The following is an 11,659-nucleotide window of genomic DNA, read 5'->3' on the forward strand; positions in this document are numbered from 1 at the left end:
TCTTCCTAATCAAGCTACTGCTATCAGACACACAACTTTTTTTTTTTTAATAACACAAAAAACTGTTGTGAAGTACAAATGTGGGTTCAACTCTGTTTCTAGATCATTACTGAAAATTTGCTTGGCTAAGCATTAAAAAAACACGAGCACCTGTTCGCCATGCCCACCAATGAAATGCCAGCTCCTGGACCAAATGCAGATGGAAGAAAAATGAGCGGTCCTTTGTGCGTGGGACCTGCCGACAAGGACCTTACAGGTAGGGCTGGGGTTGGAGACAGGGATAGACACCTGATGGAGAATGGGGTCCCTTCAGGTTCCTTACAACAGCAACAGGATGCTTTGCTTTTCTGGGGGAGTGTTAAGGTTAGCCTTTGTTTTGTCGCTCCCTGATATTTCAGGGTGTTAATGTTTTTGCAGAAAGCTGACTGGTAGCAATCCACAGGAAGGGAAATGGATTTACATAAATAGATAACTTAAGCTGTTTACAGCATCCCTTGGCACTTGTATGCCTGATAGCTTGGCACGGTCACACTAGTGCTTCTGTCTCCTGTAGTTTGAAAGTAACTGTCCTAGGCTTCACCGAAGATCCAAGAGCTGCTAAACATGTGTTTAGCTACCTATGTCCAACAATTGGTCCTGCTTTGAGGTAAGGGAGCGGGCATCTTCTCATGGTTCTTCTCAGTCTCATTTTGTGAAGGTGTTTGCTTTCTCTTTCACCAGCAGAATAAACGTGCACCTACCAAATAAGTTCTGATGTTATGTTTCAGAGATCCCTGTGTTAAGGGACACATCAAGGATGCTTGACCACACGAGGCCTGTTTCTTCCTCCCTGGAGTACAGTTTTGTTCCAGAGGAGATTTTCCGAGCCCTGACCTGTGCGAGCAGTTCTCTCAGCAGCCCAGAATACTTAAAATCCCACCAAACAGCAAAAAACACAATGGGCTTCAGGGTAAGTGTCTCCACCTTCTGCTTTTTCTCTCCAGAATTGTTTCTTCATTAGGGGCACATGTTTGTCATGTTGTCAAAAGGAAAGCACTGCCAACCTTGTTATACATGTACAAGCTTATCTTGCCTTCCCATCAGCTTTCTGCTCACACCATCTGATACAGATCCAAAGTACTGTCTTCCAATGCCTGCAAAATGGTAAACGTGCTTGTACCTTTGTGTTGTGAACTCCTCGCAGCAAATGTTCTGTCCATACTGGTTTCTTTAGTCCCAAGACAGGAATAATTCTGTGGAGCTTGTTTAGGCAGTCACTCTGACCTCTCCCACTCCTTGGCACATTTCTGGCTACGAAATGACAGCCACGTGTGCCTTGTCTGCAGGGCTGCCTGCAAACTCCAGATCAGCTTTGGCATTATCCTAATCGTCGGAGCAAGTTCAGACACCTGACAGACCACCCTGTCAGCTTGACAGGCGCTGGAAGGTAAGCAAAGAAGGGATAAGGAGCTGAGGGTGGTGACAAGATGTTAGAGCTGGGAACGCAGATAGGTCTCTCTGTTGGTCTTTCTCGTGGTAGATGACTGTGCTGCCTGATGTGGCTGGATGAATGGACCAGCTATCCCAACTGAGTTTAGTCTGGAGACATTCAAGGGAAAGATGTTTCAGGAATAATAAATAAAAAGAGTTGCTAAATGAGCTCTTCTTGGAAGCATGTGTCCAAAGGATCCCAGACTTACTGGTATACTCTGTGATCCAGATGGATTAAGAAAAGAAGCTCTTCTGGCTTTAATGGATTTAGAATGGAATAGCTTTACACTTCTTTGTAAATAAGCATTGCTTAATGGCACTAGGAATTGAAAAATGTTCAGCTCTTCTACCATCTTTTATCTGATGTTGGGTACTTATGTGATAAGGCATTGGCAACAAGCATGAGAAATAGTCTTTGGCCAGTGATAGGCAACGTGAGATTAATCTGCCTAACAAACGTTATCTCATTGTTTTTTTTTTTGGCCCAGGAGAGGGAGTTGTGGCTGTAAGCCTGACCTCTGACTGAATGGAACAAACTCAGATGTGGTTTGGGCTGATAGCAAGTGAACGGTAGGTTGCCTTCAGGCTGGGTCAGTGAACAAACTCTTTCCCTCTGTTTCAGGGATGTCTCTTACCTTTGTGATGTTGTAACTCGCCAGGAAGACAGAAAAACGATGGCTCACAAAAGCTCTTTCTCTGAGAGTCATCAGGAACAGAGACAGAGCAGCCATACGGTCCCAAGTAGTCCTGTGAGTGCTGCTGTTCAGTTGTTTTTCTGCATGTAACACGAGGTGGGAGGAAGGAAATTTTCACGTACGTTCCCTGATGTTGTCATGGGCTGTTTGATTTCTGGGCCAAAACAATTGTAATGTTTTACTTTGATCCTAAGGCTTATCAGTTCTCCTTTTGTTTCACAGCCCCTCGGTCATGACCACAGTTCAGCATTAGTTATTTTAATCTGCTTCCAGGTGTAGATTATTTCTTTTGTGCCCTGAGTGCAAAAGGGAGAAGCACCATGAAAAGTCACTGTGTGAGCTTTGCTCTCCAGGCTGCCAAAACTGTGAACTCTCTGGCAAGGAACTGGGAATTTGCGTGTATCCTCAATATTGATGTTTCATGCTTTCCCTTTTCTATTCCTAGCAGGCAACCCTAGCACATAGTCTGGTTCCCAAGGAATTTCACATTGTGAAGAACAGGGGAGTTTTGCCCTTGAAGTACTTCGATGAGTAAGTGCTTTCTGATTTACCAGCATTTGTCCCCAAGCTGTGGAGCTTCCACTGTTCAGAATGAGGGGATAAAATGATGAGAGGCTGAGAGCACTGCAAAAAAAATGCACTTCTTGCAGTTGGGAAGAGCACAAAAAGGGTGGTTTTCAAATCCCACACTAATGCCATGGCTACAGCCAGCCCTCCAGAGCAATGTGAGCCAACTATTCTTTGCCTCTGCTGCTTTGAGAAGGGTAAAGGAGGATTTCCTGTACACTATTACTACTTCTAAAGAATTTTTCTGTGGTTGAACATGAATGTGGAAGCTGAGGTCTGGTATGATCCCTTGAGATAACTTCTGGAAGTTGCCACTTGTCTTTTTTAGTGATTTTGATTACTCTGTTTTTCTACTACCTTCTAGAACTGCTTTATGCAGCAAAGCTGGGTGGGCACAGGGTAGTTCTTATTCTCACTGGAGCTCTTCCAGAAAATAATAATAATAATAATAAATCTGACCACTCTAGTGGGTTTTTGTTTGTTTGGGATCTTTAGTCTTTCAGGCTGTAAGTTTTGAATGGAATTTACCAAGCCTCATCCAAAACGGCTACTGAGTACTTCCCATGATCTCTTCAGAAAACTGACTACATTTTAAGGAGATTTTATCATTGTTCAAGGATTAAAATACCAGATCAGGAGTGAAATCCTCGCCATTTGTTTGCTAACATGATAGAACATTCTCTAATTATTTCAATAGTTTCCAATGACATGTGGCTCCTGCGGTGGATCTCTGGGTGGCTGTGACGTGGCTATGTGGTGATTTTTCTGGCCCCACCTGTAACTTCTAAACCCACTGATGACTTTTTAGCCAAGTCCTATGGAAAAGGGAGAGTTCTTAAAAGGACAAGGTTCCTGGAAGATTTATGTCATTGGTGGCAAGAAGGAGGAGCTCCTGTTGGTCTGTCAGCTGTGGGAACAGCTGTAGGAGGTCTGATTCTTACCTTAGTCTCTGAATATTCCTACTAAGGAACAATTCTATAGGCAATTTTCTGCCTCTAACACTGTGATCGGTTTGTGCATGGGGCAAAGAAACTGAAGCAGAGGGTGAGATTGCTTAGCTACCACTGGAAGGACTGCTTTGTAATAAAGTTTTAACATTTATACTTGTTTTCAGTAAATACACAACTCTGCTTGAAGACCATAAAAAGAAACTACGGCTGTTTCCATCCATGTAAGTACCACCCTGAATGAAGTTGTTACTAGGAAACAAACCAACAAACAAAAACACAACAAAAAACTGTTTGAATTTCATTTCCTGGGAAAATAGACCATGCTATACAGAATAATGGTGCACCTCTTTCTGCTCTGTCAGGAAACCTGCTGGGAGGTTCGAGGTCATCCAGCTGATGGAGGCAATGGACAACATGTTGGAAAAAGCAGGAGTAGATGAGCTAATCAGAGTAACAGGACCTTCACAGGTGGATAAATCACATGTACCCAGAAAAATAGTATCCTGTTTTCCCCAGTGTTTACCTCTGCTGTGCTTAAGGTGTCTTCCTGCTATTAGTTTCTGCCCAAGCCATCTGTCTGTACGTCCTGTCACAACTGGGGATTCCTTTCTTGAGCTTCTGTTCATCTTCATCTGATCCATGAAGAACAGTTATCTTGCTTGTAGGAAGTTGCACTTCTGGCAAAAATGCCAGAAAGGGATGCATCTGGCATTACTATGGAGGAAAGACAGCAGTCTCATCTGCTCATTAGGAGATAGGCTGCTGTGGTAAAAAATGGGCCTCTGGAAACGTTCGAATACCTAAGAGCAGATGTCCAAAAAGTTTCCGTACCTTGCTTGGGTTTATTCTCTGTTACTCTTGTACAGTAAAGGGGAAGGTTTAAGTGGATGAAGCAGGATTTCTGAAAAACACAGAGCATTGTCTCAGGAAGAACTCCAGCTGGAATTAGTAGGAAAGCTCCCATGGATGTTGATAGGAGGGTAGTCAGGATAGTGCATAACACATCTGAAAATGAATGTGTGCAGGATGATGCAGGATGATCTCCCCTTTACCTCTTCAATAATGTTTTGTCTTCAAAGGGAAACTAGATTCAGAAGAAATGAGTGATCTGTGCCACTCTTGGTTGTTGAAAGAGTACGTTTGCCAGGTTCTGCAAAGCTGTGATTTTTCTTGCATGTTTTGCCAGCTTCACAATGTGCTGGAGCTACTGAAGGCGGAGCAGAACATTTACAACATAGTTTTCCATGAGCTGATTCGGCAGGTCAGCGTGGACTGCGTGGAGAGAGGACAGCTGCTTTCTAAGCTCAGGTCATCACTAGCCAAGCACCCTTAATCCCCCTCTCGATTTATGGCAGTATCCTCTCAGGAGCAGCATTAGCTACTGCGGGTCTTTCCTAATGCCACTGCCCAGCAAAGCCAGCCTGACACAAAGTAATTGGCTCGGGGTCCGATGCCAGGAGTGAAATAGGATTGTCCTGCCTAATTAACACCCAGGGCTAATGAGCCTCAGTTATGTAACTGGGAGCTTGAACTCTGCTGCAGTGCCACAACACTTGACAGTGTGGACGCCTTATCGGTGTGACATTTCATGGAAGTTTGCATACATAGAATAGCTGGGACTTCTCTCACAGTTGAGGTTCCCATGTGTGTTTTTTTTCACCTCACACTCTGATCAGCATCGACAAATAAATTGTTCCAAAGTGTTTAAAATTCTATGTCCACATGGTGAAAAGATTGCCCTCTTGATAGCTTCCATTGCAGTGAAAGGAAATGGTCCTGAAGTGGGGTAAGAGAGATCTGCACTTTCAGGTAATTTCCTTTTTTACTCTCTTTTTACTGTAGGCAGAGGTATGTGGATCTCCTGAAGCGGATTCCTCAACAGATGAAGACTCTCTACAAAAAAATGATGGCACAGCGGTTGATTGACAGACATATTACAGAAGAACTACTTTATTTTAAGGAGTCTGTTGAACAGCTGACCAGGTCTGAATCCTGACTGATCCTAAGCAATTATCTCTATGTACTCAGCTTAGCATATTGTTGTTTTGTGTGTTTTTTTTTTTTTCCAGTTTTCTAATCTTCCTTCCATAGGAGAAAGACATTATTTTTCTGATTTGAATCAGAGCTACAGAGACTGCACTTGAGCCTTCTCACACTCTTAGTTTACCCCTTTACTGCCAATTGTGCAGCGTGGCAGCACAGAATAAGGGCAAAGCCAACTCCTTTCCTTAGCATGTTGTGCAGAAAGGGGCTGTAGGAGTAATCTGTGCACACAGGAAGATGTCTTCAAGATGTCTTTCACCTCTGCAGTGAGATGCTACTGTATGCTGAACAGACCAGTCTGTGTTAGCCCAAACCTTTGGGCTGGGTTAAGTTGCACTAAGACTGTTCCCTGCTGTTTCAGTGAGCTCTACGAGGTACGAGAACATGACCGCAAGGCGACCAGAGAAGCAGAAAAAGCTCAAGAGGAGCTAGCTGCAGCCATGCAGGAGGCTGAAGCAAACGCAAAGTAAGTTGCTTTCAAAGTTGAGGTTGGGAGATTTCTGCAGTGTGCTGGTATCATTCTGGCAGGGTTGCTGGGAAGATGTAAGGATTGATTTCCTTCTAGGGAAGAGAGCTTGGCTGCTTGTGACAAATATGGTTGTTTTCTTATAAATTCTAAATTTCCCAAAGCTGTTGAAAATGTTTCTATTTTTAAGTCATGAAAGTTGCACCTGAGCATTTGTTGCTCGGGTGCTGACATTCCCTTCACCCCACATTCACAGTTGGTAAGCTCTTCTGAGTCAACAGAGCCTGCAGCTCTGAACTTATAAGAGGTCTGTGGATGTCTTCAGATACCTAAGAAACTGAGGATTTAGACGGTTGGTACCAAGTTGTATTGAGTGCTCAGGCACAGAGATTCACTTACAGGAACTTCGTATCACGGAGAAAACAGCTTGTCTAGGCCCAAGAGATTTGTGTAAGTACTGAAACTTGTAATGGAAATACCAACAGAAAGGTGTTGTAGGGGCTCAGGCTAAAGGTACCGTGAATATACAGGACGTGTGAGAGGTGAATGAGGGGGATGAAAAGTCATAAGTTTAGGAATTACGAGAAAGACCATAAATATGGATAAGAAATGTGTGTACATACTTCATTGTCTTTCTCTTCTAGCCTTTTGGAACAGTATCGGGAATTGTATGAGTTACAGAGGAGACGACTGGAGTACCAGGTTCTGCTGGTAACCCAAGAGAGAGACATCTGGAACTCAGCTGCATATGACCTGGCTCTGAAGGTAGGTGCAGGAGGGCAGTGGTACACTGAAGGTATAAACTGTCATAGCAGGCAGTCTTGTTCTAAGAGCAGATTTCATCCCAAGGAACATTTTTATTTATTTAACACAACTGGGTACTAACACACCTCGTACCTGCCATCCCACCATTTACTGAGGTTTGTTGTATTTCATGAAGGTGTTTATTCTTGTTCTTTTTGTTATTTATTTATTTAATGGAAACCAGATGAATCACACAGTGTTTTTAGTACAGACCTCCAGGTTCTGTGAAGGAAGAAATTCTGTGAATATTTCCATTCATTGATAGGCTTGACTAAAAAGTTTTGTATTTCCCCATAATTTGGAATATTTTAGCCAGATTCCTTAAAGATCTTCACAAAATAGCATTCTTGGTTAATTCTGTGTTTCCTTGCTTGTTATCTTCCACTTTTCCCTGTTCGAGTTTAAAATCTGTTAGACCTTCTGTGTCTGTCTGGGGGATAAGAATTTTATTGCTAAGATAAGTGGCTTCAACTGCTTGAGCTGCATGTCATTGATGGTAAAGATCCTGTGTTACTATCAGATGTTCCTCCTCTCAGAAGACAACAGTGCAAATAATATTTCTTTCAGATAATAGATAGAAACCAGCTCACATTGGTACGCAGGCTCGATGTTAGTGGGAAGGCACTTACCAAAGTTCTCAAGCATTTCATAGTCCTGTTGGCCTCAAAGGTAGGAATGTGTCTGTGATGGGTACCTCTCCCGAGTGTTTGTCCGTGTGGTGTATGTCATGCTCTGGTTCTCAGTCAAGCATTCGGTAATTTCACTGTTACCTGGACTTTCAAATCTTGGTCTAGTTTAGAATAAGTACTAAAACTTGATTTAGTTCTCTCTCTTTCCACTTCTCTTTCTCATTACTCCATATTTCCTTACTCTACCGCAAACTTTTATTTTTCTCTGTTTTCCCATCTTTGTGTTTTTCGTCCCTATTCCTGTTCCAGATCCATAAAACTGAAACAGATCCAGGCTAGTGTAATTTTGGCCTCAAAGTATGGGGCTGCATGGCCTCTGTGTAGCGTACAAGCTGCGAGAACTCAAGTGCTCAGCTCCTGTGTAACCAGGGAGGGTGAGCCAACATAGTCCCACATAAAAGGGTTTACAAGGACTGTGCTGTGGAATTACAGAAATTTTCCAGATCTTTGATATATATGTATATCTCAAAATAGCCAGGCTGAAGGGGAGAATTCCTTCAACTCACATCAAAACAATCACTACAGCAGTTCCTTTTCCCATCCTCTTACCCAATGCCTGCAGGACACGAGCGACCTTGCTGATCTGCAGGAAGAGGCAGAGAAGTTCAGAGAAATGTTGGGTCGTGTTGGAGCAGAAATAGAGCATTTGGAAGAGTCCAGCAAGGAAAAACTGCAAATTGTGTGCCGCAGTCTCAACAAGTGGCTTCAGTACTGTGACAGTAACCTGTGAGAGGCCCAAAGTGTCTGGGGGCAGTAGTCAATTTCACCAACTTTAGCCCTGTGACAGCAGGTTTCACAAAGCATGCACTGACTTCCTGACTCTCAAATGTAAAGAGATTTGGTACAATCTGCAATTTTCACATACTTCACTGCTCCACTTTTGTGCTCAATACATTTATTTTGATAATCAGGTCCCTAATGGTAACTAAAGTGATTCTGTAGGTTTGTGGCTGAATTCAGTGGAGAGGTTGCTGTTGACTCCAGTGGAGCAAGGATTTTACCCTCCCATTATGAACCAGAGTTTCATTTTTGCAGCTGTCATTGCTGCGACAGAATTGTTCTGTTTAGTTTGGTTCATTTTAACTTGCAGGCACATGCACTGATACTTCAGTAGAGCAGTACAGATACAAGACTCTAAGAGATGAGATTCCAAACCCAAAGTCTTTTTGTATGTTATTGTGTATAATGCAGGTTTTTTGTTAGTTCATCATGATATGTTAAATAAAGGATAAATGCACGGGCAAAATGCAGAAATGCACACACCACCTGCACTAACAAAAGAAATCATTTTATATATTTCCACTATAGTGGGAGTAATTTAATTTTCTTAACTGCCATCCAGTTGGCATTATGTTGAATCATAGAACAAAAATCACCACTGAGTAGTGCCTGTTGTTTTCTACTTTTGTTCAAAGTTACAGTTTGTATCACATATTCAGTGCGTATACAGTATGTCTCTTGGATTTTTTCTCTCAAATCTCATCCCTTCTTTCTCTCTGCTTAGGTCCTCTCAGATGAATGAAGGGCTATTGGATGAAATCATCCCGGATATGAAGATCTTGATAAATGTAAGATTTCTGGGGGTTGAACATATTATTGAGTGGTATTTGCTCAGCAAATTACCACTTGTTAGCTGAGGCACAGTAAGTGTCTATACCTATCACAAAGGTGAATGAAAACACATCAGCTTAGTATTTTTGTGCTGAAGCTTCAATTAAGAGTCTGCACATGAAAAGTTGTGACCAATGCCAAAGCTCAGGCAGTGCATTAGACTTAGTCACACGTTTGAGCACTGACTGACAGCTTTGGTGACTGATAAATGATATTAATCTGTAGAAGCACTCACCATTGTCACCCTTGTGGAGTAAGTTGTCAACTTATTATGCTGTTTACTCACTGTGGCATCTTTATGCTCATGGATTCCTCATAATTCTCTTACCTGACTTCCACCACGTTTCTGTTGCAGCCAAGAGGTGGTCCAACTTTTGGAGACACAATAAGCTCACTGCTTTTCTTTTAGATGCTGAAGGAAGACGTACAGCAGTATGGAGGAGAGGTGTACTTAGTGAAGACAGAAAGTCTCAGAAGTGCTGCCAGGCTACAGGAACACTGGACAGAGCTGGGACAAACAGTGCTAAATCGACACCGGGACTTCACTGGGGCATTGCCTCCACAGTATGCTGCCCTGGAAGAAATAAACAAAAGTGCACATGAACTCTACCAGCAATACAATATAAGGATAAGTGGGAATAATGGTAAGAAATAACCATTTTTGTGGTTCAGGCTTTCTTTGGGTATGTCAGGGAGGTAGCAGGTAAAAAAAAAAATGGACCAGTTGACGTAATCATTAGCTTTTTGCAAAGCTAAAGTCTGACCCCCCAGATATGTGTTGGTAACCAAAAGCACTGAAAGGATAAACTCCAAGTAACTTGACTCACAATCACATATAAAAATGATATCTGGAATTTGAGATGCAATACAGTGCAATCAAAGAAAAATGCAGTACAAGTAAGATGTAAGTTTTATGATAAATTCAGAGGGATTGTGTGCAGGTTGTGACTATGTGGATAGTGTGTGGAAATGTAAATAAATGTAAAAGTAAAGAATACAAGTTTATGTTTTAAATCAAAACGTTACTTTGGAGATCATTGACCAGATAATACTGTCTCAGAGTGTAATACTTTTTTATTGCCTTATCACTAAAACAAAGTTATCTTAATCTAGATAATGAATTATCCTGGAAATAAATTATGTAAATAAATGTTTTTGTTGCTGATATAAAGTTATCATGTTCTGTGTGAGATAACAAACATTTGTTAGGTAATTTGCAACTAACCTTCTCAACCTTTGCCTCTCAAAGGCCTTGACTCATTTCTGATTTCAAAATCATTTTCTCTCTGATGTTTTTAAATCATCTTATTTCCTTTTAGCAGACTAAAACTAAACTGAACATGCGCTGTCTAGAACTGCTGCTCGTTTGCTAAGCTGCTTCTTGTACTGCCACCTTATCCTTTCACTCAAGGTTACCCTGTGCTTTTTACTACATGATCTTATGCTGCATGTTATATTTCAGCCTACTAAAGGAGCTGAGATAAAATGATAAGTCTGTCCAACCTAAAAGACAGCTAAAGGAAGTAAATACTCCCAGTAGTTCTCATTAGAAAGTGAGAGAAGGAAGAAAAAACAGGGACAAAATTGGCCAGATACCAACAAGGCAAAAAGTTAACAGCAGATTGTCAGAAGCCTTGATAGTTAGTAATGATCTGGACAAAAAGCTGGGCAGGCACAGTGCAGACAGCTGATATAAAATTGCTTCCATCAATAAAGTGCAGAAAAAGGGTGGGTGATTGAGTGGGAGGTGTTAGATTTTAACAAAGGCTTTGGGAACTGGACCACAATAAAGTTATTCTCTTCCTCTGTACAAGGCAGTATATTTTGAATTGCTTGGAGTAATTTCTGCACTTTAATTTCATGGCTGCTCAGTAGAAGAGACAAGGTATCCCTTCCCTTCACATTGCAGCTGCAGTAAAATAAATAAATAAATAAATAAATAAATATATAAAGAAAAGATAAAGAAAAGGTAAGAGACAGTACTGAGAACATTGTAATTTTGTTGTGTAAGGCAATGGTATTCATTTACCTGAACTATTTAGTATCTGCTAAGATCTGACTACCTGATGTCAAGCAGCATGTGACAGAAATACGAATAGTTTGGTATTTGATGACAAAGATTAGAGATGCAGATCAAGCAAAGAGATCGGAGATTGTTTTAGACAGGAGATATGAAAGGACTTATATGAAGTGTATAAGGTTTGGCTTGAGGTCTTTGCTTTTAACGATTCTTCCTTGATCACTCCTCAAAGCTGTACCTTTTTGGGAAGATAAGATTTTTTTGACTGAACTTGGCAGCTGGAATTTGAGTGACATCTCCTGAGAGATCCAATTATGTCCTCTCTTTTGCTGGAGATGATTAAG

The 11,659-nt window shown here is 41.6% G+C and overlaps 2 protein-coding genes across 2 annotated transcripts in view; one reads left to right on the forward strand and one right to left on the reverse strand.

The window, feature by feature from the left end:
- The first annotated feature begins 159 nt into the window (after positions 1-159).
- Positions 160-11,659, forward strand: part of AXDND1 (axonemal dynein light chain domain containing 1) — a 20,083-nt gene continuing 8,583 nt past the window's right edge. The window contains exons 1-16 of the mRNA XM_068690776.1: positions 160-256; positions 768-949; positions 1,326-1,426; positions 2,093-2,219; positions 2,611-2,696; positions 3,847-3,903; positions 4,045-4,150; positions 4,869-4,990; positions 5,525-5,665; positions 6,087-6,191; positions 6,836-6,956; positions 7,563-7,664; positions 8,247-8,397; positions 8,888-8,900; positions 9,189-9,252; positions 9,705-9,939. Of these exons, the coding sequence (XP_068546877.1) occupies positions 160-256; positions 768-949; positions 1,326-1,426; positions 2,093-2,219; positions 2,611-2,696; positions 3,847-3,903; positions 4,045-4,150; positions 4,869-4,990; positions 5,525-5,665; positions 6,087-6,191; positions 6,836-6,956; positions 7,563-7,664; positions 8,247-8,397; positions 8,888-8,900; positions 9,189-9,252; positions 9,705-9,939 (1,810 nt within the window). The remainder of the gene's footprint in view (positions 257-767; positions 950-1,325; positions 1,427-2,092; positions 2,220-2,610; positions 2,697-3,846; positions 3,904-4,044; positions 4,151-4,868; positions 4,991-5,524; positions 5,666-6,086; positions 6,192-6,835; positions 6,957-7,562; positions 7,665-8,246; positions 8,398-8,887; positions 8,901-9,188; positions 9,253-9,704; positions 9,940-11,659) is intronic.
- Positions 9,739-11,659, reverse strand: part of NPHS2 (NPHS2 stomatin family member, podocin) — a 19,363-nt gene continuing 17,442 nt past the window's right edge. The window contains exon 10 of the transcript XR_011098873.1: positions 9,739-9,869. The gene's annotated coding sequence lies outside the window, so the exon portion shown is untranslated. The remainder of the gene's footprint in view (positions 9,870-11,659) is intronic.

Source organism: Anas acuta, chromosome 8, assembly GCF_963932015.1.
Source record: "Anas acuta chromosome 8, bAnaAcu1.1, whole genome shotgun sequence".
Classification (NCBI taxonomy): domain Eukaryota; kingdom Metazoa; phylum Chordata; class Aves; order Anseriformes; family Anatidae; genus Anas; species Anas acuta.